The 27,039-nt window shown below is 52.0% G+C and overlaps 2 protein-coding genes across 3 annotated transcripts in view; one reads left to right on the top strand and one right to left on the bottom strand.

Moving 5' to 3' along the window:
• Positions 1-10,527: 10,527 nt before the first annotated feature.
• Positions 10,528-16,760, top strand: PSMG4 (proteasome assembly chaperone 4). Its single transcript, XM_075417215.1, has 3 exons — positions 10,528-10,757; positions 10,850-10,925; positions 16,501-16,760. The coding sequence occupies exons 1-3, from the start codon at positions 10,575-10,577 to the stop codon at positions 16,620-16,622; spliced, it is 381 nt and encodes a 126-aa protein (XP_075273330.1). The 5' UTR covers positions 10,528-10,574; the 3' UTR covers positions 16,623-16,760.
• Positions 16,761-21,487: 4,727 nt separating this feature from the next.
• The window catches only part of SLC22A23 (solute carrier family 22 member 23), a 108,967-nt gene continuing 103,415 nt past the window's right edge, over positions 21,488-27,039 (bottom strand). For both annotated transcript variants that reach the window (XM_075417208.1, XM_075417209.1), the window contains one exon: positions 21,488-22,472. In XM_075417208.1, the coding sequence (XP_075273323.1) occupies positions 22,115-22,472 (358 nt within the window). In that variant the 3' untranslated portion in view covers positions 21,488-22,114. The remainder of the gene's footprint in view (positions 22,473-27,039) is intronic.

Here is a 27,039-nt window from a genome sequence, read left to right as displayed (position 1 = left end):
CCCCGCGCAGCCCCTTAAATCCGGCGCCTTGGCCCGCCCCCGCCGGTGACGTCATGCGGGAGAGGCGCGGAGCCAATGGGAGCGCGGCGGCGGGGCGGGGCTGCGGTATTGTCTCCCGCAGAGGGGGGGCCGGGCCCCCCGCGGGGGGCGGGGCTCTCCTCCGCCCCCCGGTTCGCCGCTGGCGTCGGGGACAAAGGCGCGGAGCGGAGCGGAGCTGCGCTGGGCCCGGGCGTTGGCTACGGGGGGGGAGTGCTTTCCCCGGCCGGGTCCCCTCGTGCCCGCTCACCCGTGACTCGGCCCCGCCGCCGCTCTTTGTTCCCCGGGAGCGGCGGCTGTCCCTGCCGCAGCAGCGGGCGGTGCCGCGGGGCGGGGAGCGGAGGGGAGCTCCGTTCCGCACCCCTCCCCCCGGCGTCACGCACCACACCCGCGCCGGCGGCCGGAACCTCCCGCGCCGGGTCACCACCTGCCGCTCCCCCGGTGCCCGGCTGGGTCCCGCGGCCGAGCCGGGCTGGGCCAAGGGGCGGGTCAGAGCTCGGCGCCGCTTCCCGCGCCTGTTCCTTCACGCTTTCCTTTGTTCCCGCCGTGCGCCGGTCCCCCCCCCCCGGCTTTCGGAGCAGCCCGGGATCGCTCCCGCTCCCCTCTCACGCTCTCCCGAGGCGAGGAGCGGCCTGGTTTCACCCGCGGGATATGCCCAAGCGCCCGCGCCTTGCTTTCGCTCGCCTCCCGGGGAGAGGGCATCCCCGCTGCGAGGGGGGACACTGGGGAACGCACCCTCGGGTTTGCCTCTGCTAGAGTGGTTTTAAGAAAAATAAACCTGATCGCTCGCGCTCCCTGCAAAATCTGTTTTGGCTGGTCTGAGCCAGGAGCGGGTCCATTACCCGGTTGGCCACGCTTCACCAATGACACGGGGCTTGAATTCCAAGTGAACATTTTCCCTGCGACACGCCAACTGCACAATCAACGTCCCCATCTGTAATGGCTTGCGTAAAGATAGCTGGCAGGTCCCAGCTCCAGCGGACCGCTGGCCGCCCCAGGTGACACTGCCCGCCTCTCCCATGGCTGCGGTGCGTGTGCTCCCGGGAACGCCGTTGCGGCTACGGCGAGACTGGTGCATCACACAGGTGCCGTGGCTGCTCGCTGCTATTGTTCCCAAGCGTTCTGCCCATCCTACGCTGCATATGGGCTAGTTCCTAGAATTACCGACGTCGCAGTGCAGAAAGGAGTAGTCAGTTTCACACACCCTCCATGCCTACGTTAAGCTCATTCCTAACAGCTTGAGGCTTCAAAGGAAGCCATTTTAAAATCCAATTCAAGGAAAACAGATTATTAACGCCGGAGGAAAGAACCCCACCCCACCTGCTCCATCTTAAAATAAATGAATTCACATTTTTGAAAGGGGGAAGGAATTCAAGCATGTTTTCTGTCTAGAACTTCAGTCTGGAAGGAAGAAAACCAGCGTGAAATATTTATTTCTAAAATAAACAGCTGCATCACTGCGGGGTGAGGAGGGGAATCCAGGTCTAGCTTTTCTGCAGCCCCTGGAGGAGACCCTTCTGAGGCGGCTGGCAGCCGTTCAGATAACTCCAGGAGGCTTCAGACAAGGTCCGGCTGAATTCCAAGGTGAGCCTTTGAAGGAGAGGGTTGCCCAAAGTTTCGGCGTAGCTTACTGGGAATTACTCGCAGGGAAATGGACTGCTTGGCTGTTCGCTGCCGGTGCCTCTCTCCCTCCTCCCCTTATTTGCCTCCCACCGATGTCTCTGCCAGCCCCTGGACCGGCCCCGGATGGATTCCTCCATCCCCGGTCACCCCGGCAACAGCACCCCCACCCCCCCACACTCCTCCTGCCAGAAAAGAGCTGCACAAAAAAAGAAAGGAACAAAAAAAAAAAAAGCCTGCAAACGTTTTCCCTTGCCTGGCTGATTTCCCAGGGTGTAAAAGCAGTGTGGCGACGGGAGCGCGGCAGCGGCGGCGGGGGGGGGTGAGATGCCGGCTCACGGGGTTCTTCCGCAGCCGCCCACGCGGGACGCATGGGAGGAGGAATAACATGACCCCAGTCAAGAGCCTGTTTAATGAAGCTCGGAGGATCAGCCCAGTTTTAGCCCATGTATCCTCCTCTCCCCTATTGCTTTCAGGGTTGCCGTCCTCCTGGCTATGAGGTTGGGTGGGATCTGCTGCAGAGCCTTGAGCTACTGAAGTGGCCGCTGATGAGAGTCCCGACTCCCTGGCAGGGTGCAGAAGGTTGCAAACGCCGGCTAACAGAAGCCCAAGGGAAGGACTTGGTCATTTCACTTTATAATATGAAATGTGTGTGTTTGTGTGATGTACCTCAGCAGTTTGTGGGCTGTCAGAAGGTTTGCCCTAAAGAGAAACTTGCTGTTCCTTTCAGAAAACATGCACCCATCCCATGGCTCAGCATCCCGTTTCATGGGTCGTGTCCTTGTGCGTGTCTTCTCTCAGAAGGGTGTCAATGACTTCAAGACCTCGAAGTTATGCCCAAACCCCCAAGCACGGCACCTCAGCTTTCCGTGTCTGGAGTGGCAGGATGCTGCAGCATATAAAAATAAGAAGGAAGCTTGGACTTTGGCAGGTTGAGGTCCTACACCACAGACCAGGCAAGACAGTAGACGACCTGCGGCTGGGGCAGCTCATTAGGTCATTTAGGGCAAACCAACAGCGTGCATCATTGCGACTCAGAGGAAGGGCCAGCCGGGAGGACCCTGGATACATTTGGGAGGAATTCAGGGTGATGCCCAGGCGGGGAGAACATTTTGTATCTACGCAAACAAAATTTTTGCTGGGCATCTCCATTTCTGCGTGTCTTTGTAGTCTCGCATACAGTTGCTCACAGGCTGTGCCTGCGGCTGGGCCCACCTGTGCCTGCGGCTGGGCCCACCTGTGCCAGCTGGTGGGAGAGGACAAGAAGTGGGACAAGGCTGGCAGCAGGCCTGGCTGTGTGCTAACCGTGACCCTCGGTAGCCTTGCCCAGCAAAAGCCCTGGCTATAACATGGCCTGGTGGCACCGCCTTGGCCCAGGCCCTTGAGAAGAATCTCTGAGCTACAGGACAGGCAGCAGCACAGCAGCATGCCCGGTATGGGTTACTCCCGTGAAACAAAAGCCGGAGCAAGGCTGCGCTTGCGGAAAGGAACACCCCCAGCCTCAGACTACGGGCTCGGACTGCGGCACCTTGTCAGTGAAAATCACAGCGGTAAGCAGTCCCAAAGGGGGCTCCAAGGACGGCACCGGCGCGGTGCGACACCTTCCACGTGCGCAGCACCGCATGTCACGAGCTCCGTCCCCACTGGCACGCGCTGGACCTGTCACAGCAGCATTTCTTGTTCCGACTCATTCATACTACGGCTGATGGGTGTGCCCTTACATAAACAAATAATAATAATAATTCAAGCATCTAATAACGTCTCCAGCCGTATTTGACAGATGAGAATACAAACCGCAGCAGTGCAAAAGAGAGGTGAAAAACGGTTTCCTTGATTAGGAAATTATTGCAGGATGAGAAGCAAAGAGCAGGCAGGAGGCAAAGGGCAGTTTTCCTGCAATGGGGTGAGCATGCTGATGAGAAATGGATCCGCTTTCTAATAAATCTGCTCGCCTGGCCACCATCCTGGCAAGGCGCTGTGCAGGTGCTGGGCTCCCCAAACCAAGGACGGGAAGGCGTTTTGATGCCTGTGTGCTCTGCTCTCCAGGCATAAATATTAATAGGGCTCCAGCCTCGGTGCCACTGCTGATGCAGCTGTTTCCACGCTCATGTGGAACAAATTCAGTAAATGCAAAAGAGCAAGGCGTGAAAGAAAATATTCACCCGCTCGTCTGAGTTATTCTTGAAATCTGGTTTTGGTCCTTGCTTTCCTAAGCAGGATTTTATTTTTTTTGTGTTCGGAGTGAACTGAGATGGGGCAAATTTGCGTGGTTTGAGGATCTGGTTGCAAATGGCGGTGTCAGAGGGTAAAACCACTGCCAGACCCTCGCCCGCAGCCGTCAGGTCCGAATCCAGAACCGCGGTGATACAGGAGCCACATGCCTAGCAAACATTCCTTTTGTGCTTTGATCCTTCTTGATTAAACACTAATTCTTTCCACCCCAAGGACTTCTCCTTGAAACCCCAATATCAGCACGCTGCCCTGCATCGTTACCAAGTCGAGTTTCTGCTGCGGCCATTGCCTTGCTCGGGCAGCTAGGATCTGGCATAGTGAGGAAGCAGGAGTCTTAGTAACAGCATTGAACAAAGCATTTTTTTTTCAAGGTCTTCTGCCACCACCCTGCTCTCTCCTCCCTGCAGTAACACTGCGGCTGGCAGTGCTGCTCGCTGCAAGGAAGAGCGTGCTTGACAACTCGTTAACACTTTCCTTTTTTCCATCGTGAAAGGCACAGTTGTGCAAATGAATTGTAAAGATCTTTTCAGGCAGCTGCTTTGGCTGCTCTCAGGTATCTCTGATACCCATCTTTCAGAATACTGGAAATAAAATGAACAGAATTTTGAAGGCTGAAAAAAAAATATGGCCCCAGATCACTCGTATGTATATTAAATCTCTGGCTTACTGGGAAAGAAAATGACTGTTTGGAAAGATTTCTCTCTCCCCAGCAGCAGTTGCCCTCCCGTGTTGGGCTGGAGGGAGCAGATCTGGGTGCGGAGAGCTGGCAGCTGAGAAAAGCAGGATCTGGGGGGGCTGCGCAGAGCTCCGGTGTGCTGTCAGTACAGCGATACAACTTCTCTCCTGACAGCACGATTTAGACAAAGGCTTTGATCATCTGCTTTATTAAAGCTGGAAGCATCCTCGCCAAGCCAGAACCGGTGGCAGAGATGAAAACACTGCTTCCAGCCCCTCCCGAATCATGGCTGCTGGGATTGCAGCGGTGGGGGAATGGTGGCAAAATCGGGGTGCGGTGACCCAGGGCCGCTGTGCCGGCGCTGCCATGGCCAGGTGGGTAGCAGGTGCTCGCAGGGGAGCAAGTTCATCCGTGCCCGAGGAGCTGCACGGGTCTTACAGGCTGAAGCCTCACCCGCGCGAGGGTGGGGACGCAGCTACGTGAGCAAGCCACCCCGCAGCAACTCGGCAGCCCAGGGTGCAGGGTTTTGGACGACAGCTAAGCGAAGTTCATTGTTAGAAGCTTTATCTGCAGCTCACGGGAGCTAGGAGGTGTTTTTTTCAATCAGTTTCTGTAGAGGCTGGCTCAGATCCTGAATCCATTAAAGAAAGGTATCGGTCCCAAATGCCATGAATGCCTTTGTCCTTCTCTCTCCTCCTATTTTCCCATTTATAGTTCTCTACGGGATTTAGGGATAATTTTCACCTGATTTGTGTTTGCCTCGTGAGAAACATGTAACAAATGTCCCTTTATGGGACTTCATGTGTCCGCAAGCCTTCCAGCACTGGGGAAGGCCACCACCCACCCCAGGACTCCATACCAACAACAGCAGCAGCCCCTGGCACCAGCTTGTCAAACCTCAAGCAGAAAAGGGAGATGGTTTCCCGTGCTTTCCGAGAGGCAGCAGGGAGGGACATTTTTCAGTTGCTGTTAAGGGCAACGCATAGACTTATTGAAGACGCAGCTTCAGCCCGTTAGGATCCTGCCTGACTTCGAAAATACAGCAAAGGAATTCTGATAACATTTTCCTAGGGTAGGATGCTCTGACAGCAGAACTATTCTGTCTGGTGTGTTGCCGTGCAAACAGGCAACGCACCCATCTTTGGATACCAGTGCTAGGTATTCTTTCACTTTTTTTTTCAGCTCGGGAGATTGGAGATGGATCACTGAAGTGATGTTTGTGAAATTTATATTTTGTGTAATCATCAGTAGCATCAGATACACTGATTAGGTGGCAGCAGTAGCTGTTTGGTGTACTTCTGCTAGGAAATCAAACACATCCCTCATCTAAACCATGCTGTTCAAGAACTGTACTGGGCACTTGGAGCGCCTGACCCAAACAACCATACCCCAGTGGATCAGACCATGCTGGGCTGCTCTCTAGTAATATACAGGCACTAAGCTACTGTTTGGGATATTCACCCTTTCTGCTAAACCGCTGTATTCGACAGAGCTGGAAGGAAAAGCCAGAAGGAAAGACTGGCTTGAGCTAAGCCACCTCCGAGCAAACACTCGAGGGCTGCGAAGGGACAATGCCAGACCTGTTAGCTTCGCTCCTTGTCCAGGGAGGAGGAAGAAAAATACTCAAAGCTGATTTTGACCACCTGGTTTTGCTTGAAACCAGAAAAATCCAAAGGCCACGGCATTACTTCAAAAAGTAATGAAAGAGAGTGGCTGTTTGGAGAACCAGACTGAGAGGCAGGCGCTTGCTGGCATGCTTGAGAAAGGGAGCAGCTGTGTGCAGGCATGACCAGTCTGACCTGCAGGCTAAGGGACTCTGTGACAGACACTATGAAGTCCAAGGCCTGGTCTAAGGAGGAATAGAAGACTCATGGAAATTCTGGTGTCAGCAAAGGGAAAGTGCCCAGAGGGATGGGGAAGAGACCAGAAGTGCAGCTCGCCCCGTAACCATGACAATAACAACCTATCTTTCAGAAAAAAGGAATTTCATTCCCCTCCCAAAGCAACCTGAACCGCAGACAAACCTTTGTTTCTGTGGCTGCCAGCACCGCATGCTGAATCCGTGATCTGTACGGCTAAGAACATACCTCTCTGCAACCTGAGCAGATGCGCCAGCCCTCCAGCCAGCAGCAGACTGGGATCCCCGCTGGTTCAAGCGCATGATGTACCCTGCGCGGGTTACGTACCCAGCCTTGCGTCCTGCTGGGTGACCCAAGGACTGACAAATGGCAGGATCCGTCAGGTGTGTTGTGTGTCATGTGGAATCTAGGCGCTGAATCTTGCAATACTAGGGAAAGCATTTTTCAGTGCTATCTCCTTTTTTTTCTTTCTTCCCTTCTGAGCATTTTAAAAGCTCATTTGTATTAGGCTTTCGTGCCTGTTCCCTTCCCTGTTAGGTCACAGGTAAGTCGTAGCCCGTTACGCCTGCAGATCTCACTACAGCTGCTGGCTTTTATGCACTGGAGCCGGTGTTTGTAAGCTGCTTCAGGATTCTCCGCCGTGGTCTGTCTGCATATAAAATATGATTTCCCATTGACTGCATAAACCTCTTCTTGTCCCTGAGGGGAGCGATGAGTCACTCCCAGTTAGTGCCTCCCACCCAGCAGCCCACATGTCTCAAATGCTCCCATAGACCCAAGACAAGTTCCTCCAATGACTCCTATAACAATAAAAGGAAAACGTCTCATTCGATAAGGGCAGAAATTAAGTCTGGGCTCACAGAGGCGCTTACGAGCTGTGTGTTACGCAGACTTTCATTCAGCTGCAGGGAGCTGCAGGCAAGGGTTATTGTAATCTTCCAGTCTGCGGAGGAGTGAAATAAAGCAGAGTAGAAGGGATTTGCACAAGGTCACAATGCCAGCTGGGCACAAAACCTGAAAAACAGCCCAGATTTCAAATTCAACACGCTGCACAGTGGATCACGACAAGCTGCCAGTCAGAGAATCACCGCACCACGTGCACCCCAGGCCTCATCCCACCCTGGAGAGAAATCCCAACAGCCGAGGTTACAACCCTCACAGAAAAGACCAGAATTTTCCTTGAGGGAAAAGCTGGTACCTTAAGTCTGCTGGAAATCAGGAGCCGGATTTCCTCGGAGTGATGCCTGCCTGGGTACCAACAGATGCGCTGAGGAAGTATCACCGTAGTTCTGCTAACACTGTCACAGCAGCTATTGCAGATGTGGGATTGCTTGCACATCGACATTTTGCATTTGCTTATGGGTGCTTTTTCAGACATGGGCTTTTTCTCCGGAGGGGTGAGGCGCTGAGCTTGGTACTGCTTTGGATCGTGAGCTTCTCAGCATGAATTTGGTGCAGTCCCCTTGCAGATGTTATCATCACACAAGGTCACCATTCTGATTCCCCCATTTTCTGCAACTCTTTCAAAGGTTCCAGCCTGGATTCTCTTCCTGGCTCTTTTAGGGGACCACAAGTTAGGCTGACCAACACCTGACGAAGGGTTTTGAGCCCTCAGGCTAAGAAAGCACTGTGGCCATGGTTAGATGTTTCCAGAGCAGTTTCCTACCACAGCTAAACAAACCTCCCATCCCAGGAGGATGCGTTAAAGCAAAACACAAGAGGTTCTATGTGCTGCTGAAGCGCTTTCCCCTCTCATGTTGCAGGGGCTCTGATGGCCTTGCAGGGCTGTAATTAGGAAATTCATTTCACAGTTGATAGTCTGGTTCTGCACAGCTCCACTCAGTCGTCACACCTGCATTGCAAATTAAAAAATGCTTACTCAACATTTTACTTGCTTAGATGAATGCTGTTCCTCTTCTGAGCTTAAACAGGGATTTAGCATGACCTAGAGATGCCAGTTACATTTCACAGAAAAGCATTAAATACACAGAGCTGCTTAGGTGCAGAGAAACCCTGTGGCTTACCTTCAGAGGTCTGCAGGGCTAAGGATCCCAATAGCTATGAGCACTTTGGAGAAGACTCCCGATGACAAAAGGAACAGATCAGAGGGTGATGAAATAGGGCAGCTTCCCCCCTAGGGAGCAGTAAACCTGGAGGCAGCCTTGGAAGCCACAGAAGAAACTTGTACTTGATGTGGCAAGACCAGTGAAGAAAACAGAATGCTCTTACTTCAGTCCAGTGGATCACTTAAACGCAGGTTTCACACACCAGGAGACCCAAACTTCTCTCTGGAGGGAAGAGATGCGCTGGGCTGGAGCTTTGTTAGAGCAGATCCTCTGGTGGGACTCCACCACAGAAGTCAGCTCTGCCTCAGTGTAGCAGAGAAACTGGCTCTGAACACTTGGAGGATTTGTCTCCATGAATAAATCTGCCTGCAAAGCTGTGTGCGTCTTACCTTCCACCCTAACTTCCCTCGGAGGCAGTGGGAATCAGTCAGGAGGGCATGCTTCTCACTCGGAAGCGAGATCTAAAGCAGCTCGGGTGAACTGTGCCCTGAACTTGCCCGCTGCTCTCCCCTGACCAAGTGAGCCTGGGGCAAACCTCCATCACCTGCAGGTGTCTCATCACAGGAGTCTCACCACCACCACCAGGGTGGCTCCCAGCACGTATTTTGTCCAGTGCCTGGATTTTCATTCCTGCGACGCTCCTGGCCTGCAACATCTTTCCCTGTTTTAGCTGATGGCCTTACCCCTGCCCCTGCAGCCGCACTGACGGTGAATCCCAGGCAGGAATCAGCAGGGCTGAGGAGTGTGTCTCTTGGCAGATGCCTGAAGGACCAGGGCAGCTCAGGGAAGGAAAAGCGACCAACAGTTCCTTTCCCCTCCCATTTCTTCAGGGTGAAAATGAAGTTTCAGGACCTGGAAATGGAAATTTTGATTCCTAGAAGCGTGCACGGAACCAGAAGCAGAGGAAATGATAGAAGGGATTGTAAGAAACGTGAAACTATAACAAAAAAGCCTTAATATTTTCTAGTTTTTAGTAGTCTTTAGTACTGTAACTTGTATTCCTGCATGCATAGTGATCTAACGATGTAACTGTTACACTAATCCCTGTTTTCTCATTAAGGAATGTAGTGGAAGGACATGGGCAGAAGCTATCACTTAGTCGTTAGACAAAATAATTAAGTGAAACAAAAGTGGTCTTGGTTCTCAGCAAATAATTGGGATAATTGTGGGATAAGAGACTCCTAAATAATTCTACTCCAGCCAGCTTGGCCTTGGGAGGGCAAACGCACCAAGCTCCAGAGATAAGGAGGCACAAAGAGAGCAACCAGACCGGAGCCAAACAACCCGAAGGACATGATGGACCTGATCCGAGAACTGAGTCTGCGCAGAAACAAACGTCAGTCGGCGAACAGCATGATGAAGAGGGTTGGCCTTCATCTTGGGACCCCCCCAAGATCACCCAAAGATGCTAACAGACGTGCGTGAGAGATATTTACATATGCTAATTAGTTCTTAGGAATATAATGAATATTTCTATGTGTGATTGTATTTAACCTGAAGCAACAGGGTGTCTGGCATGCATGTTTGGAAGGGAGATCCCCCGCATGCCCAGGAAAAAGAATCCCTGCTGAACAGTGCGCATTGTACTGTTAGGTTTTTCCTACCGGATCTTCGAAACAGAAATGACGATCCAAAAGCCGGCCCGGGCCATTAATTCGGTCGTTCCTGAGGCAGAGGTGACGGCCCTGCCCCCGCTGTGGAGACCACCCGCCTCCCTCCCCAGCGACAGACGGCACGGCCAAGGAAAACCCTTCCCAGCGGCGCCCAGTTTGGCGAGGGCACAGCAGCCGCACACGAAGGGCGGCTTTCAACTCTTCTGTTTCCCCGGGACCCCCCGCCTAACTTCGAAAGCTTCCGCGGCCGAGCGCACCCCAGCTCGCCTCCCCTCAGCCCCGCGGGCAGCACTGAGAGGGCAGCGGGTGCGCACCTCATGGACGCCGCTGCGCGCTCGCCCCGCCCCCTTGCGCGCGCACCCCCGGCGCAGGCGCGCGCGGCGGCTGGGCGGGGTGGGCACGGCGGAGCTCCGCCCCCCCGGACAGCGGGGCTGCCCCGCCCCCTCGGGCCCTGCCGGCTGAGGCCGGGGCGATGGCGGCGGTGGCGGGCGGTGGGGGAGCGGCGGCGGGCGGCATCGCCCTGCACGACTTCAGCGGGCGGCTGGGAGAGCAGCGGGTGCACTTCCACGCCATGAGGCTGCGCGACTCGCTCTTCCTCTGGGTGGGGGCCGCGCCCACCCTCGCCAGCCTGGCCGTCGCCATGTGCAGCCCACGCGTGAGTGCCCCCGCCGCCCGCTCCCCCCGGGGCCGCTCGGGGCCGCGCTGCCGGGCCCTGAGCCGAGCCCTCCGCTCTCGCTCCGCTTGCAGGACAGCGTGCCGGTGTGCGCCTCGCTGCTGGGGGATCCCTCCGACACGGCCTCCGCCTGCCTGGCCCGCCGCTTGGGTACATGGGTGCGGCGGGGGGGGGGGGTGAGGCGCGGCGGGAACGCGCGGGTCGGGTCCTGGCGAAGCCATCTGTGGCGGCCTCGGGAGTCGCGCTGTCCCCCCCCAGCGGAGCCCCCGGTGGCGGCCTCCAGCAGCCTCACCAGGGCGGGGGGTGGGTGGGTGGGGGGACCTCCGCATGGCAGCCCTGCGCGGCGGGGTGGGTGCCATGCGAGGCCCGCCATGCCCGAAGGCGAAGCTCGACCCTCCTCATGCCTTCACGCCTTTTCACCCCCAGATTCCCAGAGGTTCTGGCCTGGGGAGCCCTGGGCTGGGGTGCTGGCACCTGATCCAGCGTCTCTCGGGGCGTCTCCGCTCCCCGCCCGCGTGAGTGTGTCTGGCTGTGCCCAGCGCCGCGCCGACGTTAACAAGGGCAAGGGCAGGGTCCTGCACCTGGGGAGGAACAGCCCCAGGCACCAGTACAGGCTGGGGCGGACCTGCTGGAGAGCTGCTCTGCGGAGAGGGACCTGGGTGTCCTGGTGGATGACAGGTTAACCGTGAGCCAGCAGTGTGCCCTGGCTGCCAAGAAGGCCAGTGGGATCCTGGGGTGCATCAAGAGGAGTGTGGCCAGCAGGTCGAGGGAGGTTCTCCTTCCCCTCTACACTGCCCTGGTGAGGCCCCATCTGCAGTGCTGTGTCCAGTTCTGGGCTCCCCAGTTCAAGAGAGATGAGGAGCTACTGGAGAGAGTCCAGCGCAGGGCAACGAGGATGTTGAGGGGACTGGAGCATCTCTCCTACGAGAAAAGGCTGAGGGAGCTGGGCTTGTTCAGCCTGGAGAAGGCTGAGAGGGGACCTTAGAAATGCCTGTAAATATCTGCAGGGTGGGTGTCAGGAGGACGGGGCCAGACTCTTTCCGGTGGTGCCCAGCGACAGGACAAGGGGCAACAGGCACAAACTGAAACAGAGGAAGTTCCGTCTGAACACGAGGAAGAACTTCTTCCCTCTGAGGGTGACGGAGCCCTGGCACAGGCTGCCCAGGGAGGTTGTGGAGTCTCCTTCTCTGGAGATATTCAAGACCTGCCTGGACAAGGTCCTGTGCAGCCTGCTCTGGGTGACCCTGCTTGGGCAGGGGGTTGGACTTGGTGACCCACAGAGGTCCCTTCCAACCCCAACCATTCTGTAAGTCTGTGATTCTGTGACGTAGCCGGACACCCCAGCGCTAACTCTCAAACTCCTGTGTCTCTTAAAAAAACCCGCTCAGCCCGAGGCATCCTCGCACCCCTGAGGGCTGCATTGTGGTGGCCGCTCGTCATCACCTAACCAGGAGCTGACGCAGCGCCGGCCGCCGATCCGCTGGAGTACTGGTTATCGGGTGTTAAACGCAGGATGCCGCACCGCTCGGTCGCGTCGTGCTGCTGTTGTGTCAGTTGGAAAGGCTGTGTTATTCTTCTTAATTGTTCGCTATGGGCAGCGTGTCCCGAGTCTGCATCATCGGGCAGCTTCTCCAGTTCACCCCTGCGCCTTCCCTGCGTCCAGCAATGCGCGTGTGTGAAAAAGGGCTACTCACGAGACCGGTCTTTGAAAAAACGGGACTGGCGCCCTTTCTCCATCCTGAGAACTTATCTTCTCGTAACCACTGTTATCGTCTCCCCTGGTGTGAGCGCTTTCTCTACACGCCGGGCCCAATCACTTCCACTTTAAGTAGTAATTCTGTGAGGTACTGTATAACATGATTTCTTTAGGTGTAATTAGTGCATTGTCCGTAAGAAGACACTTGGTAAAAATGTAGTCAGAGAGAGTTTGCTTTGGAAAAAGTCCAACAGTTTATTCCATCTTCTGTTGCGTCTCCTCACCGCTCGTTTCTTCTGAATCTTGCTCTAAGCTTCTGCGTAGCCTTGGAGTCCAGCTACCAGCTCTAAGTCATCTCAGTGATTGCCACCCCTTCCTATTTTGTTTTTTTTTTCTCACGTGTGCTATCTTCACTCTTACAGCCTCATTACGCATTTCATAGCTAGGGTTTGTAAAAACTTGTCGTTTCTTATATTAGTCCTTTCAGTCTTCTAGGACAGAGGCTGTCTGGGTCACCTGATTTTTTTTTCTCCCAGTAAGCAGTCAAAGTTGTGCTGCCTTTTTTTTTCCCCCCAAGGTCCTTTCCTCATTTACATTGCTAATTTCACATGCTTTGTTACTGAGAACTGATAGTGTTGCTTGGTACTGGGATATCAGTTACTCTTTCTCCTCACAGCATAATGCACCTTTCTATTTTCTTTCTGTTCATGCTTTTAAGTATCTTTCATTGTTTTGTTTTAAGCTTTCTGTACCAGCTGCAGCCTGGCTAGGCTCTGGGGCAATATTCCTCTGCATCCATGCCATCTGACCTCTGGGTTGCAGTTTTCCTTGCTGGCCAGTCCCTTTTATGTTCATTATAGATGCAATTCTTCCTCGTGCTGTCCTGCCTAAGGTGTGCTGTACTGGGGAAGGCCTGTAACCTTTTTCAGCTTTGGTTGGAAAGGGAAGGTCAATCATACACTTTCTGGCTTTGGGTGATTACATGCTTCCTTGTCACCTGATCATAACAGAGTTTTGAGAAGAGAAATAAATCTTCGGTTTGAAATCCTACACCTTAGTTTCTAGGCTTGCTTTTGTCAGCCCAGCAGTTTAACTTAGCTCATGGTCACTTACTCCGAAATCGTGTGTTCTCCTGAAACCAGTGGATCTGCAGGATCAGCATTAAGCACCTCTGCGTCTTCTTTGTTTCGCAGAGTGCCTTGGTAAGGAAATCCGTGTTGTGCCTCAACTAGAAATACCAAGCTTTGCTGTCACCAGTAAGTTTTCCTCTGGGAAATCAAATCCTTGTTACTCCCACAAATTCTGTAATAACAGAGCTGCCATTCACAGCCAAGCCTGACTTGTAGCTGTATTTCCAAGCCAGCCTTTTTAACTGTTCTGCTATGTGATAACCTTCAGGCAGGCAGTATATATATATATTTCCACCCCCCCCCCCATGCTGTCACCATTTTTTCCATGCTGTTTCCATTCCGGTCTTTGCAGGCACTAACTTAAGTAGCATATGATGCCATTTGAACATAAGTATTTTTATTTCTTATACTTCCATTACCTGCCTTTTGTTCCTGCAATGTCAGGTTCCCTGGAGCAGGAGTTTCAGCGCTGTGAATCAGCGTACATACTCTCCTGTTGGTTTCTTTATAGCCCCTTTATATATAGATGTAGGGGTTCTAGCCAGAACAGTTGCATTTGCTGTACTACCTATTTCTATCTATATCTGTTTGCATTAGGTGCGGGGACTGTTTCCCACCGCTCTGCCCGATTGCTCTGCCGCGAGATTTGTCACACCAGTCAAGAAACACAAATCCTGAAAGATTGTTTCCTGTAGGTTAGCGGGTTACGATTCTTGAGCAAGTCTCATCCGTTAGTGCTTCCCTTACCTGCATCTCCCGAAACCTCAGCGCTTTTGGCCATGGTGAGTGCTGAGTAGCGCCATGAAGACATCTTCCCTCTGTAGGGACCGGCAGACTCTTGGTGAAGATCACCTCAACCTGTGGTGATTCCCCAGCTGGGCACGGTTCCCCTCCACCACCCCTTTTCCAGCATAATCGGTCTACAAACTCATGCCCAACATTCCTTCTGTCCTTTCTCCCAGGCTCCTCTTCAAGCTTAGATTTGGGCCTTGGCCCGGCCCATGGGGAGGGGGTCTGTGCTGCCGTCGTGCCTCTTGGCACGTCCCGGACGGTGGGCTGCCGGGGAGCTTTGCCCCCGCTTCGGGGGGCCGGTGCAGCCAGGTTAGCAGCCAGGCTGCGTTGGAAGCAGCCCTGCCAAAGGGGTTTTTCGGCAAGCCTTGTCTTGCGCAGTTTTCTGCTTTACTCTAAACATGCAGATGGGCTTCCGTGGAGGCGTAAGATCTTCCCTCTTCTGTCCTTCTCGCGAGAGCCCACGTGTCCAAACGAATCCGCAGGGAAGCGGGGACAGGAAAGGTCCTACTGGGAGCAGAGCTCCTTGGCGCAGGCAGCCCTGAGGGATTCACAGCGTTCCCGGGAACGGGAACAGCATCCCAGAGACTCAGTTGGATCTTACGCAAACCTCATTAAGAAGTTGAGTTTTGACACTGCAGTGTACGATGTCGCTTCGTTAGATGGGATAACGGTATTCATTAGTTCAGAACTAGTCTTGCATTCAGTTAGGGCACGATGATGAAGCGCTGGTGCTTACAAAACATGCTGCTTCATACCACAAAACCTGGTGCCAAGCACGAATTTTTTTTGTAGTCAGAGCAACGTGCTGCGTGACATCAGCATTTGTAGTGCCAAGTCTTAAAAGGCAAATGAGTTGCTGCGTTTCAGAAGCAGCTCTGCGTGCTAAGCCAGGAAGCCAGCCACCTCTTAGAATGGAAAAAGATAATAAATTGATTTCCATAATGAAAAGGCCTCAAAAGTGCTGCTTAAGTACATTTTATATGTATATATAAGTTTCCTGTAGTTAACTTTCCCATTTAAAAAGGATTGAGATATTAAGAGTTCTTGTGTCTTTATTTTCCATTTTTAAAGCTCAGATGATATTTTTGAATATTCAGCAGAACAGTCTGATTTTTCCCTGGAATCGTCAGCTCCCAGCTCGTTCCCTGCTAGGAATATCTTGTGACCCAAATACCGTTTTTTGTCCTCTGTTTTCCATAGCTCTATTTAAATTTAGTTTCTGTTTTTCCTTTATAGTGCTTACGCTCTTCACAAAGTTTAGCTTTAGCAGTGTACAGAGTTACAAATTTGCTATGTTACCATGGTAAAATCTAAGTAGGATTCCATTTTATTTATGAAACACTTCTTGGTGTTACCTGTTCTGCTCTGATAATTAAGTCTTCCTGCCCCAGTGGACATTATTTTTGTTACTGTTAATTAGCTCTGTCACGGAAGGCAGCTCTTAATTTTATAGCACCTCTCTCTAGGTATTTGTCATGACAGTAGCCTGGAACTTGTGCTTGGCTTCACCATGTTCAGCCAAGCTCTCCGGCCTCCTGGAGTGTTCATGGACACCGTGCTAAGCAAGGTTAAAGGAAACAAAACTATTGACAGCAGGCTTAGACGAGAATGCTGCAGACTTTTGGGGGCCTTTATAGGGGTTCATAATAAACCAGAACTTTGCTGGTGGAGGCCTAGGGACTTTCTCGTGTGCTTTCCCTCTGTGTTTTTCACAGCATAGACTTCCCAACTGATAAACTAGATGTCAGCGCCAAGAGGCTGGTACAGGCTGTGGTGTGGCTTCAGCTGTACTATATTGAAGAAGTGTCCAAAATCCACTAAAAGCACCGTGGGGCTTTCCAGTGACTAATGGCTTTTTGCATCAGGCCAGAAACTAGCTGGTTGTCACCAGGCTTCCGTTGCCCACTTCCGTGACACACATAGCTTTGCCCCAGGTGCCAGTGCTCGGGTATTTGTTCTGCTGCTCTTTTATAGCTGGGTCCAGCGCGGCAGGAGTGAACAATGTTGTCCTAGAAACCTGCATGATACGGCTTTTTAAAAGGCTTACTTGAATACCATCATCACTTAAGAGCGAGCTGTGGATGACTACTCTTGTTTTGTGTTTTAGCCAGCAAGACGAAAAAACAGGTATTTGTCAGCTACAATCTTCAAAACACAGACAGCAACTTCACCTTACTCATAGAAAACAGGATCAAAGAAGAAATGATGGCTTTTCCAGAGAAGTTCTGACTTGGCATCATTGTAAAATAACCTGAGTTTTGTTTTAGAAAAACTGTTGGAATTTTCACACTGACATTAAGTTAGTATATTTGTTTTGTATTGTTTTGATTGATTTTGCAGTTGTTATTAAACATAGCTGGACCTAAATACAGTTGGAGCTGGATTTTTTTTTTTAAATTTGCTGCTGCCCTGTGAAGTAGGGGATAGGTGGGTGGAGTAGAAAATACGCTGCAATGTGAGAACATCATCCTAAAAGCGCGTGCAGTGGCTGGCCTGCATGCAGTACGGGGATCTGCTGGGAAATCCGTTCCAAATTCTACGTGTACAATTAATCTACATTGTAGTAGGAGTGAGCATAGTATTGCAGCTTTTAGCATTCAAATAGTTAAAAACCCACATTTTTTTGGTATTGAAAAGCTGTACCATAAAATGAGCGTTACCTTGCTCTATCTTAGCCCCCGTTGGTTGTAGTACTAGTGCTGAACACTGGATTTCCTTCCATCTCTTGGGCACTGAGAACACTACGAGGGTTTCACAAAGGGTTTTCTGTACACCCGGAGGGTTACGTAGAAGGAAAAAGCACAGCTTGACCTTTGGAGCAACAGATAAATCTGTCAGGCTGCTAGAAGAGCACAATGTGTGTAAATTGAGCGTACTCATCAGAAAAATCGGAGCAGTCACCACCACCACCGCAAAGCATCCTGCTGCTACACCTCTGGACTTGCTTTTAGGTAGGGTGGCTCTCCTTTCAAAGGCAGATCCATGGGTTATTTTGTTCAACAAAAAGGACAGCTACAAGTTAATTACATGAAAAACCCCAAACCAACCGCAGAGCCAAGGGCGCAGTGACTGTTTGCGGCTGTCATTACAGCACGCTGCTACCTGTTACTCACAGCAATTTGGAGGAACATCGAGCGTAGCAGCCTGGTGAGCCAGTCCAGGTTAATTCTCTTGCATTGCACGTTGAACCCTGACTCAGACATAAGCTTCTGATACAGATAAAAAATACGAGTGGTGCTGCTAGACAACTGTCCTAAAAACCTACAGAAAACTGACAAACTTACCTTGCTGTAGCAGCACAATCGGCAATTAAAAGCTGTAACTGAGACGCTGCTGACGTGGAAGGCGCAACTCCCGATGAGCCTCTTGTCCGAAGGGCTTTGAATAGCCAGTGGCTTCGACGTTTCAGGTCTGATGCGGGCGCAGAGGGCCCTTCCTTACCTGGTGGGAACAGCCGCTGGTCCTTGGCCGCAGTTCCAGATCAGAGCAGCAAAAAGCAACTGTTGGAGGGTGCTTTCTTTTTAATTCACACCACCCAGGAAACTGAGTCAGCTGTTCTTCTGTGACTGAATGCAAAAGGTAATTAGTTGCAAATCGATGTAGTGATTTAATTAGTCTGATTTAAAATGAGCTGGTTCAGTTTGCGGAGGTGGCTGTTTGCTGAGGTGTCACATCAGCTGCTGCTGGGTTGTTTCAGAAGTCGCTGCGAGGGAGCCAGACCAAGGGGAGCAAACTGATGGGACAATGTCATTTTATTCTGTACATTTACATACAAAGTTCTTTTCAGTAGGTACAACAGATGTAACATCATGCAGACATTTAGCTTGTAAGACTGTTTTCAGTACTTGATTTAAGCTTGTGCTATGAGGAAGCACCACCAGACTATTCATGATCAAAACGTACAGTAACACGATTCTTTAAAACTTCATCAGAAACTGAAATGGGGAGGGAGGTCTCACCCACTAGACAGAACACACCATACTCCTTTCCCGAAACGTTTCACACAATACATTTAAAATGAGGTTTGTCATTTTATTTTTCTTTTTAAAAACAACAAAAGAAAAAGTTACAGCAGGGGAGATCACCCCCCCACTTAATAGCGTTGTCTTATGTGCCAGCTACAGGCGCAACTTGACGTGACATTCACAGAGTTCAGTTAATGGCACTTCTGCTTCCAATTTGGTGACCTTTAGTGTTTGGCTCCAGGAAGTGGCAACAGTTAAAATACTTCCATTAAAAAAAAATAAAAGCCCGGTTAACGAAACTGAAAAAGTAAATCTCACAGACACCTTTCTGAGTTGCCACAAAACACTTGCAAACAGGCGACTCCGTTTGCAGCGTGTCTGGCAACAAAAGCAGTACTGAAACCTTAAAAGGGGAAAAAAGCCCCCAGGATCAAGCATAATGTCACTTTCACATTTTGGCTTAAACTTACAAAGATGGAAGAAAGCCCTTAAATGGTAAACCCAAAGGAAAATTCACTGATGGGCTCAGAGGTTACTGAAGGTTCATGGAAAAAGGCCAGAATGGTCAGGACAGCTTTGATCGCTTGCCCCGTTGCGGTGGCCAGGCAGAGCCACCTGAGAAAAGCCTTTCCTGGCGGCGGCAGCGGCGGAGACATGGCTGAGGAGCCGGTGGCGTGGCAGACCGAGAGCCCCATCCTGCCGCGGGACCGGGCAGAGGACAGCAAGCATCTCCCCGTTCCGCGGCCACCTCGCTGCGTCGCCCAGCACCCGACTCCAGACAACGCTTAGCAAAAACTTTGCGGATCTGTGAGTGTGGGTGGAAAAAGCTAACGACCGCAGAAGTGTTGGTCTTCTCAGGGAAAGGAGCAAAACGGGAGCTGCCAAGGCAGGAAAGTAGATTGTGTTTTATCGTCGTGACAGGGGCAGAGGGCCAGACCAACCTGAGACGCTGGGGCTCCCTGCCTTGCAGAAGATCAGTACCGACTACCTGGTTTCAAGAAAAAAAAAAAAAAAAAAAAAAAAAAAAAAACCAAAAAGCAGCAACTCAAGTCAATTTTGTAAGAATTTCAAAAAATGTAGTTGCCGCGTGTTGCTGTCACCTAGTTTGCTTCTTATATAAACATTGATATGTTTAAACAACCGTTCTCTTCCCTGGGCCCGCCTGTTGTCAAGAGAGCAACCACCAGACTAGGAAACGCCAAAGTGCTGCAGGTAGCAGCGGTGAGCGCACCGGGGCTGCTGGCAGGGCTGGAAGCCGCCAGTTTTACTGGTTTGCGAATGGCCGACAAGAGCCACGCCGCCGCTCGAGCCCACGTGCGCAGAGACCACGAACAGAGGAGCCGCGGGCTCCTCGCTCGCCCTGCTCCTCCGCTTTCAGGCCCTTTTCCATTGAGACTTGCTTTGCTTCTTCATTTTTTTGTTGTGAACCCACTTGTGTTTTTTCCCCCCCTTCGATGTGTGTGGCTTGCAACAAGCATCTCCTATCGAAGGCAAAAATTATTGCACAGATTTGGCACGTGAATACTGCAGGGATGGGGGAGGCCTGGGTTTTTTCCTTAGGCGAACACAGGCTGCAGAAGGCCCAGCAGGCAGAAGCAGCCACGCTCAAGCTCAACAACACGTGAGTGTAAGGAAGATCGGGCTCTTGCTGTCACAGCAAGTCTAGCAAAGGTGACAAATAACAATAGTGTGACTTTGGGCAAAACTACCATCAACTGGTCCAGTGTTTCTTAGAACCCGAATGTTCACATGCCCTGTACAAAAATTAGCAGCTTTAGGACAACATCGTTACTCTGAACACAAGAGTCTCTGCCACTTCTGCAGGTCTGCCTGTCCCCTCGCCGTTGCCGGTGTCTGAGGCTGCGCCGCTTACTGCGTCGCCTGCCGGGGAGCACATATCTCTGGTTTGCTGGGGCCTGTAAGAGGACATCGGCAGCCTAGTGGATGATGGAAATCGTTAGGTACAGTAGTTAATCGACAATATATACAGCGGAGGAGGAAGAGGGAGGGAAGGTAGATGAGGAAAAGTGCAAATGAGCGCTTCCCATGCGTACGAATGCAAGATGTGCATCAAACAAAGTGGCAATCATATGGACACTCAATACAACACCGACATCCTGCTGCTCTGTTGGTCTGAACGCCTGCACTACCAAGCAATCACAAATGGATGGCCTGAGTGAGAAAGGAGGAGAGGGAGGGAGAGCAGGGAGGTTAACTGCAATGCAAGAAAGCTGTTTGTCTGCGAAGTCCTTGCATTGAACTAGGTCGTCACAATACTCACGCAGTGAGAACTGAAAGCCGATGGCCACTGGAAATCACTGGACTGGGGGCTGGACAAGCCAGGTGGCCACTATCAAAGTGCCATCTGCACAGCAGGAGACAAACTGGACATTTGCTTTGCTTAGCCTAGAGTAGGATTGATCCAATTTAGGCAAACTGGTTTTTTGGTTTTTTTCCCCCCGAATGAAAATCCTACAAGGGCAGTTGGGGAAGGGGGGAAATCTGGGTGAGTTCACTGTATATTCTTGGGTCAGAACCAGAAAACATCTCTAAAAGCCCCAAGACGGCCAACAGCAGATGGTAAGTCATTATTCACAGGCTATCAATTCATCCCTTTCCGACAGTCACTTAAGCATTTTGTCTGCTTAAATTGAAAACCAAAACCCCGGTTCTACAAACAGGTAAGGCGATGCCAGGAGACTCGGTTCCCAGGAGCGGGAGCCCCAGCTGCGCTGCCTTTCGGAATAAAAGCACACATCGCAGCCCATGCTCCTCACTTTTTGTCCCTGCTGGTCTATGCTCTTCTCCTGGAGCAGTCAATCAAAGATTCTGGGCCTCCTGGTAATTAAAGCCATTCTTGGCAAAACTAATTTTTGCATCATTGGTCAAATAATTTACATCACCTACATTACTACTAAAGACCAGCAGGAACAATCTAAAATAGATTAATGGACTCTTAAAATGCAGAAGGCTGATTCTCATGGAAAAATCAGCTTGTTTGGGTAGGATTTTCTTCAGTGCATTTGGAGGGAAAAAAAAAAAGTACTAATTTAGAAAGTAACTCTTAAGTGCACATGGGCTATAAAACCAAACATAAGCTGCCTAAAATGCAGTCAGAGTCACAAGAGGTTTTGCTTTTTTTTTCTTTTTTTTTTTTTTTTTTGGTGTATACAAACACAGCAGGCAACCTGGGCGCTTGGACTTTCTAGACAGAAGAATGTTGCACAAGTCTAAATTTCAGTCAATTCAACTTTGCAGTGGATCCCTCTTTCCTTTAAAGGAACACAAAAAAAAACCAGAAAACACCCCCCCCCATGGTTTCTTTCTTGGAATGGCTGCACCTCTTATGATAGGATGGCTTCATTTTTGTGATCTATGAAAGGAAGAGGAAATAAAGTGCTTCTTGAGAATAAATCAAAATAAATATACATATTTAATGGCAGGAAAAAAAAAGAGTTCTGAAGGGCTACCTCCAGCCAGGTCTTTTCTCAGATGAGTCTTTTCCCCCATAACTTTTTCAAGAGCAATCTGCACAACAGTTGAAGATGCCAAAAGTTGCTTTAGCAGCAGAGTTGAATTCCCCCAAGTCTGTGTCTGCTCCATCACTGGTTTGTAAAACCTATGCAAAACACCTTTGCCCAAAGTGCTGCTCCTCCTGCACAACAGCATCAAATAAAATACAAAAAGAAGAGAAGGGGAAAAAAAAAAAAACCCCAACCAACCAAAAGAAGAAGGGGAAAAAAAAAATCCACCCGGTTACATCGCCTTCATCCCGTTGGCAGTGGTGTTCTCAGAGATCCCGTCACTCACAGCTGCCGAGTCGTGGAGGCCGGAGTAATCCTTGAGTTCAGAGTTTGTCAGGAGCAGGGGCTGCTCCCCCTTCTTGTGTGGCAGGAGGGGCTGCCGGGTGTAGTGTTCCCCGTCCGGGATGTTCTCGGGCAGGTTCTGGTTCTTGCTCTCCGGCAGCAGCAGGATGCAGATGATGCAGATGAGTGTGCAGCAGGCGAAGATGACGTGGTGGAGGAAGTAGCCTTTCTGGTTGTGGAGCTCCATGATGGGGGCAGTCAGGCGGCCGAAGCCCGCGCTGGCCAGGACCAGCCCCAGCCCTCCTCCCCTGCAAATACAGTGGAGGTGAGAGCCCGGCCCCACACAGCCCTGTCGCGTGGCAACGGGGAGCCCACGGCCCTAACGGGCCCCCCAGACTCCACCCCTGCCCGGCAATGCACCCGGGCATCTGAAACCCCTACAGCAAACCCGTGCTGCTCACAGCCTTCGTACTCTACAGCTACCCCACAAGGGAGCTGCTTTGCTGTTGTAGAGCATTGCTGCCCATTTCCCTCTCTGTGGGGAAATAACTATACTCACTTCAGTATCTATACTCACCTGAGTATCTTTTCCCCCCGCATAACTGCCCCCACGTAAGGAGAAGAGAAGCGATATCATGTGAGTACACAGACAGCCCTCTAAAGCACTCCCATCTCCAAGTTTTCCCATATTCAACAGGGGAAAACTAGATTTTGCTTGGCATGCCAACCTTCTCCAGCCTGGACAAGACACACCAAGGAGCAGTGGGCGCAGAAGTCAGGTTTGGCTGCCTCTGAAGTATCTGGCATCAATCAGCAGCGGAGGAGGGAGATGAGACTTTACAGGCCATTGCCTCCATCCACTGTACCAAACACTGAGTGCTGAAATACTGTCTCCATAAAAACGTGCTGTGGGTGGGACCTCTCAGCACACTGACCCTGTCCTAACACACATCGTTTTCAGAAAAAAAAATATAACATAGGCAGCGGTCATACTAGGAGAGCAAGAGACTGGGATGAATTTCCAAGACCTCCTCTCAACTCGCTGTACAAGCTGAGGTAGGTGCCTCACTTCCATCTTTTGTGCTTTTCCTGTGTATTCTCATACCACAGAAAGGAGTTACGAAAAGGTTAACGCTGGTGCAATGCTAAAACTGTAAATGCTTATTTATTAAATGCAATGTGCTCGTGCACTGAGATCATATGTGCATGCACACCAAAAAAGACCGAAAGCACATTAAAAAAAAAAGCGTGAAAATAACCTCACCCACTCCAGTCACAACCATGGAGGTCGCTTGTGCAAACCAAATTTGGTGCCCGTTCCTGACGTGCAGCTATTCCAGCAACCTCTCTTGCAGCTCCTCGTCTTGCTCATTAATGTCTCCCCAGGCCCAGAAGCCAGGGTGCCTGCTCACGCTCCCAAGGCCGGTCCCCGCTGGGTGACCCGCACGGAAGCAGCACCGCTGGTGTTTTTCTGGGGCTGGCCATTCCCTCCTCCTGCCGGGGCACGGGCGAGGTCTCGGCCAGCGGAGCGTCACCCTCAAGCGACCCATTCTAGCAGCATCTCCGAGAGCGGCAGCATGTCCTTGGCCTTCCAAAGATGCCGCTGCCTGCAGACGAGGTCTCCCAGCGGGCTTCATCGCTGGCACCCGTCTCCCCACTCCCGTGCCGAGCTGGCCCTGGCAGCAGAGCGCAGTTCCTGCAGCTCCTGTGGGAGATGCCATCTATTCCCAAACCCGCTGGTGATCAGACGGGGTCAGGTGCTTCTGACTAGTGGTGGCTTCTAACTAGTGGTGTCCCCCACGGGTCAGTACTGGGCCCAGTCTTGTTTAACTTCTTCATCAACGACCTGGATGAAGAGTTAGAATGTACCCTCTGCAAGTTTGCTGATGACACCAAACTGGGAGGTGTGGTAGATACACCAGAAGGCTGTGCTGCCATTCAGCGTGACCTGGACAGGCTGGAAAGTTGGACAGAGAGGAACCTGATGACGTTCAACATGGGCAAATGCAGGGTCCTGCACCTGGGGAGGAACAACCCCATGCATCAGTACAGGCTTGGGGCGGACCTGCTGGAGAGCAGCTCTGTGGAGAGGGACCTGGGTGTCCTGGTGGATGACAGGTTAACCATGAGCCAGCAGTGTGCCCTGGCTGCCAAGAAGGCCAGTGGGATCCTGGGGTGCATCAAGAGGAGTGTGGCCAGCAGGTCGAGGGAGGTTCTCCTTCCCCTCTACACTGCCCTAGGGAGGCTCCACCTGGAGTACTCTGTCCAGTTCTGGGCTCCCCAGTTCAAGAAAGATGAAGAGCTACTGGAGAGAGTCCAGCGGAGGGCTACGAGGATGTTGAGGGGACTGGAGCATCTCTCCTATGAGGGGAGGCTGAAGGAGCTGGGCTTGTTCAGCCTGGAGAAGAGAAGGCTGAGAGGGGACCTAATATATGCTTACAAATATCTGAACAGTGGGTGTCAGGAGGATGGGGCCAAGCTCTTTTCAGTAGTGCCCAGCGACAGGACAAGGGGCAACGGGCACAAACTGAAGCACAGGAAGTTCCAGCTGAACACGAGGAAGAACTTCTTCCCTCTGAGGGTGATGGAGCCCTGGAACAGGCTGCCCAGGGAGGTTGTTGATTCTCCTTCTCTGGAGATATTCAAGACCCGCCTGGAGAAGATCCTGTGCAGCCTGCTCTGGGTGACCCTGCTTCAGCAGGGGGTTGGACTGGGTGACCCACAGAGGTCCCTTCCAACCCCTACCATTCTGTGATTCTGTGTTCCTGGCCCAGTGGAAGATGTGTCATTATCAACGATAACTGGACCTTGCAGAAGGCAACTGAACTGCTTTTACATCAACTACTTGGAAAAAAAAGTTTCACCGACTACTGAGCATCCTGGAAATCACAGCACTATGGACCTGCAGGTGCCAAACTCACTCAGCCAGCCACCACGTTGAAGCTGATCTTCACCCAGCCCTTCCCAAATCCACTGCTGCTTACCTGACAGCTCAAGGGCAGCAAGCGCCGGTTTCAGAAAAGGCTCCTGGGACACTGACTGGATCAAGAATTCACGTACGGGCCCTCTAACTCTCCAGATCGGCAGACCATCTTTCACAGACAACAGCCATTTCCCCAAATACTGCAAAAGCCCTGATTAAAAACTTGTCAGCTTTCTGATGGCAGTTTAGAAACCCAGCTGAATGCCGCCATCGTGCGACTGGCCCCCCTAACACGCTCATGCCAGCCATCGGCACAACCAGCCCCCAGCGCACGGCAAACCACTCTCTGCATTGGCTTCCGAGCAACAAAAGCCCAGCTCATTTACATCCGCGTTCGCTATGGCTAAATTGTACCTCGACCACCGAGAAGGACCTGTGGTGAGCTTTAAAAGCCACTGTGGAAGGACACCAAGTGAGCTGAAAGGAGACAGGAAAAGGCAACAACAAAGGCAGCTCTGTCACTGCGGGTCAAGCAGCTCCAGATTTGGAGAGGAGAAAAACGTTTTTCCACATGATGTCAGTAATGAGAGCAGGCGTTACTTTGAAAACGGGGAAAAAAAGAAAACAGAAAATAACATGAGGAATTTTTTGCTGTTCACGTGCACATCAGGGAAATGGGCACAGGGCAAGGGAGCCCGCACCCTCATACCTCACACCTGACGGCAAGCGACATCCAAAACATCCAGAGTGTTTCGGGACACCGCTCCTCCTCGGCTCCACCACGCGCGTTCCCACGGCACGGGGCTGCCATCCGTGTTCCAAACGCGCTCCGAGGGGCAGAGTGGAGCCCGACGGAGGGAGCGCGAGGGCTGCTGGCACCCAGGGTGAGTCCCAGCCTCTCCCCTCGCACACCGGCTGCTGCGGGGCGGTCCCACGGGTGACCAAAGCCTGCTCGCCCACCGGCAGCGAGGCAGGAAGGTTTACGTGAGGGCTTACGGACAAATCACAAGGGGGCTGGGGTCCAAAATTTTGTCCTCAGAAAGGGCCTCCCTGCTCCCAGGAGAGAATTTCCTCACTCGCTGCTGCAGCGTTTTTTCAGAGTGCAGCCAAACATCCTCGTCGACAGCCTCTGCTCGAACCAGGCTAAACCGAAGAAGGGGAACCTGCCCTTCTCAGCACTGCTCAGGGGAGCAGAACAACATCAATCCTGCCTTCGGACAGCCCTTTGCCTGTCTTGATCGAACAGGTCGACATGCGCATGGCTTGGAGCAGCAAAAAGCCAGAGAGCTGTCTGGGCTGGAGGAGACGTTGGGAGAGCACCTACTCCAGCCTCCCGTGCAAAGTGGGGCCACAGCTGAATCCAGACCAGGTTTGTAGGGCTCTGCCCAGTCAGCTCAGCCACTTCTTGAAGTCAGTCCCTGAACACCTCCACTTTTTTCACTGCCTTTCCTGTACGTAAGTGACCCTGTTGCGTGCCCAGTCCTGGGCCAGAGCTTCAGTGACACACCAGGATGCCCTTGGCCTCGTGGGGCTTTGAAAAGCCAGGCCTGGGTCAGGTCCCAGTAAACAGCACCATCTCCCACTGGAAATTTGCCTTGAGACAGCTACTGATGAGTAAAGCTCCTAATTTGGCCATCGCTGCCCACTCTTCATTTCTTTGGCTGGGTGGGGGGAAAAAGTAGGACACAAAGTAAAAAGCAGATCCCTCTTCTGCTTGGTAGTAACGGAGTATGCAGAGGACGGGCAGAGGACACGCCACGCTTTCTTCATCCTATTCCTATTTAGCAGTTGTGTCAACTGCAGTGGTGTTCCCATCAAGATTATTAGAGATGGATTATCGGCGCCACTTAGTGCTTCAATTCAGCATTTGGAAGGAGCTCCGTACCGAAGCCCCTGGTACAAGGAATGAGAGGTCCTGGTGAAGCCCTCCCACCCAGAGCCCGGAGATCGGC

Source organism: Opisthocomus hoazin, chromosome 3 (assembly GCF_030867145.1).
Source record: "Opisthocomus hoazin isolate bOpiHoa1 chromosome 3, bOpiHoa1.hap1, whole genome shotgun sequence".
Classification (NCBI taxonomy): domain Eukaryota; kingdom Metazoa; phylum Chordata; class Aves; order Opisthocomiformes; family Opisthocomidae; genus Opisthocomus; species Opisthocomus hoazin.
Note: the sequence above shows the minus strand (reverse complement) of the source record. Positions and strands in the feature narration are given on the sequence as shown.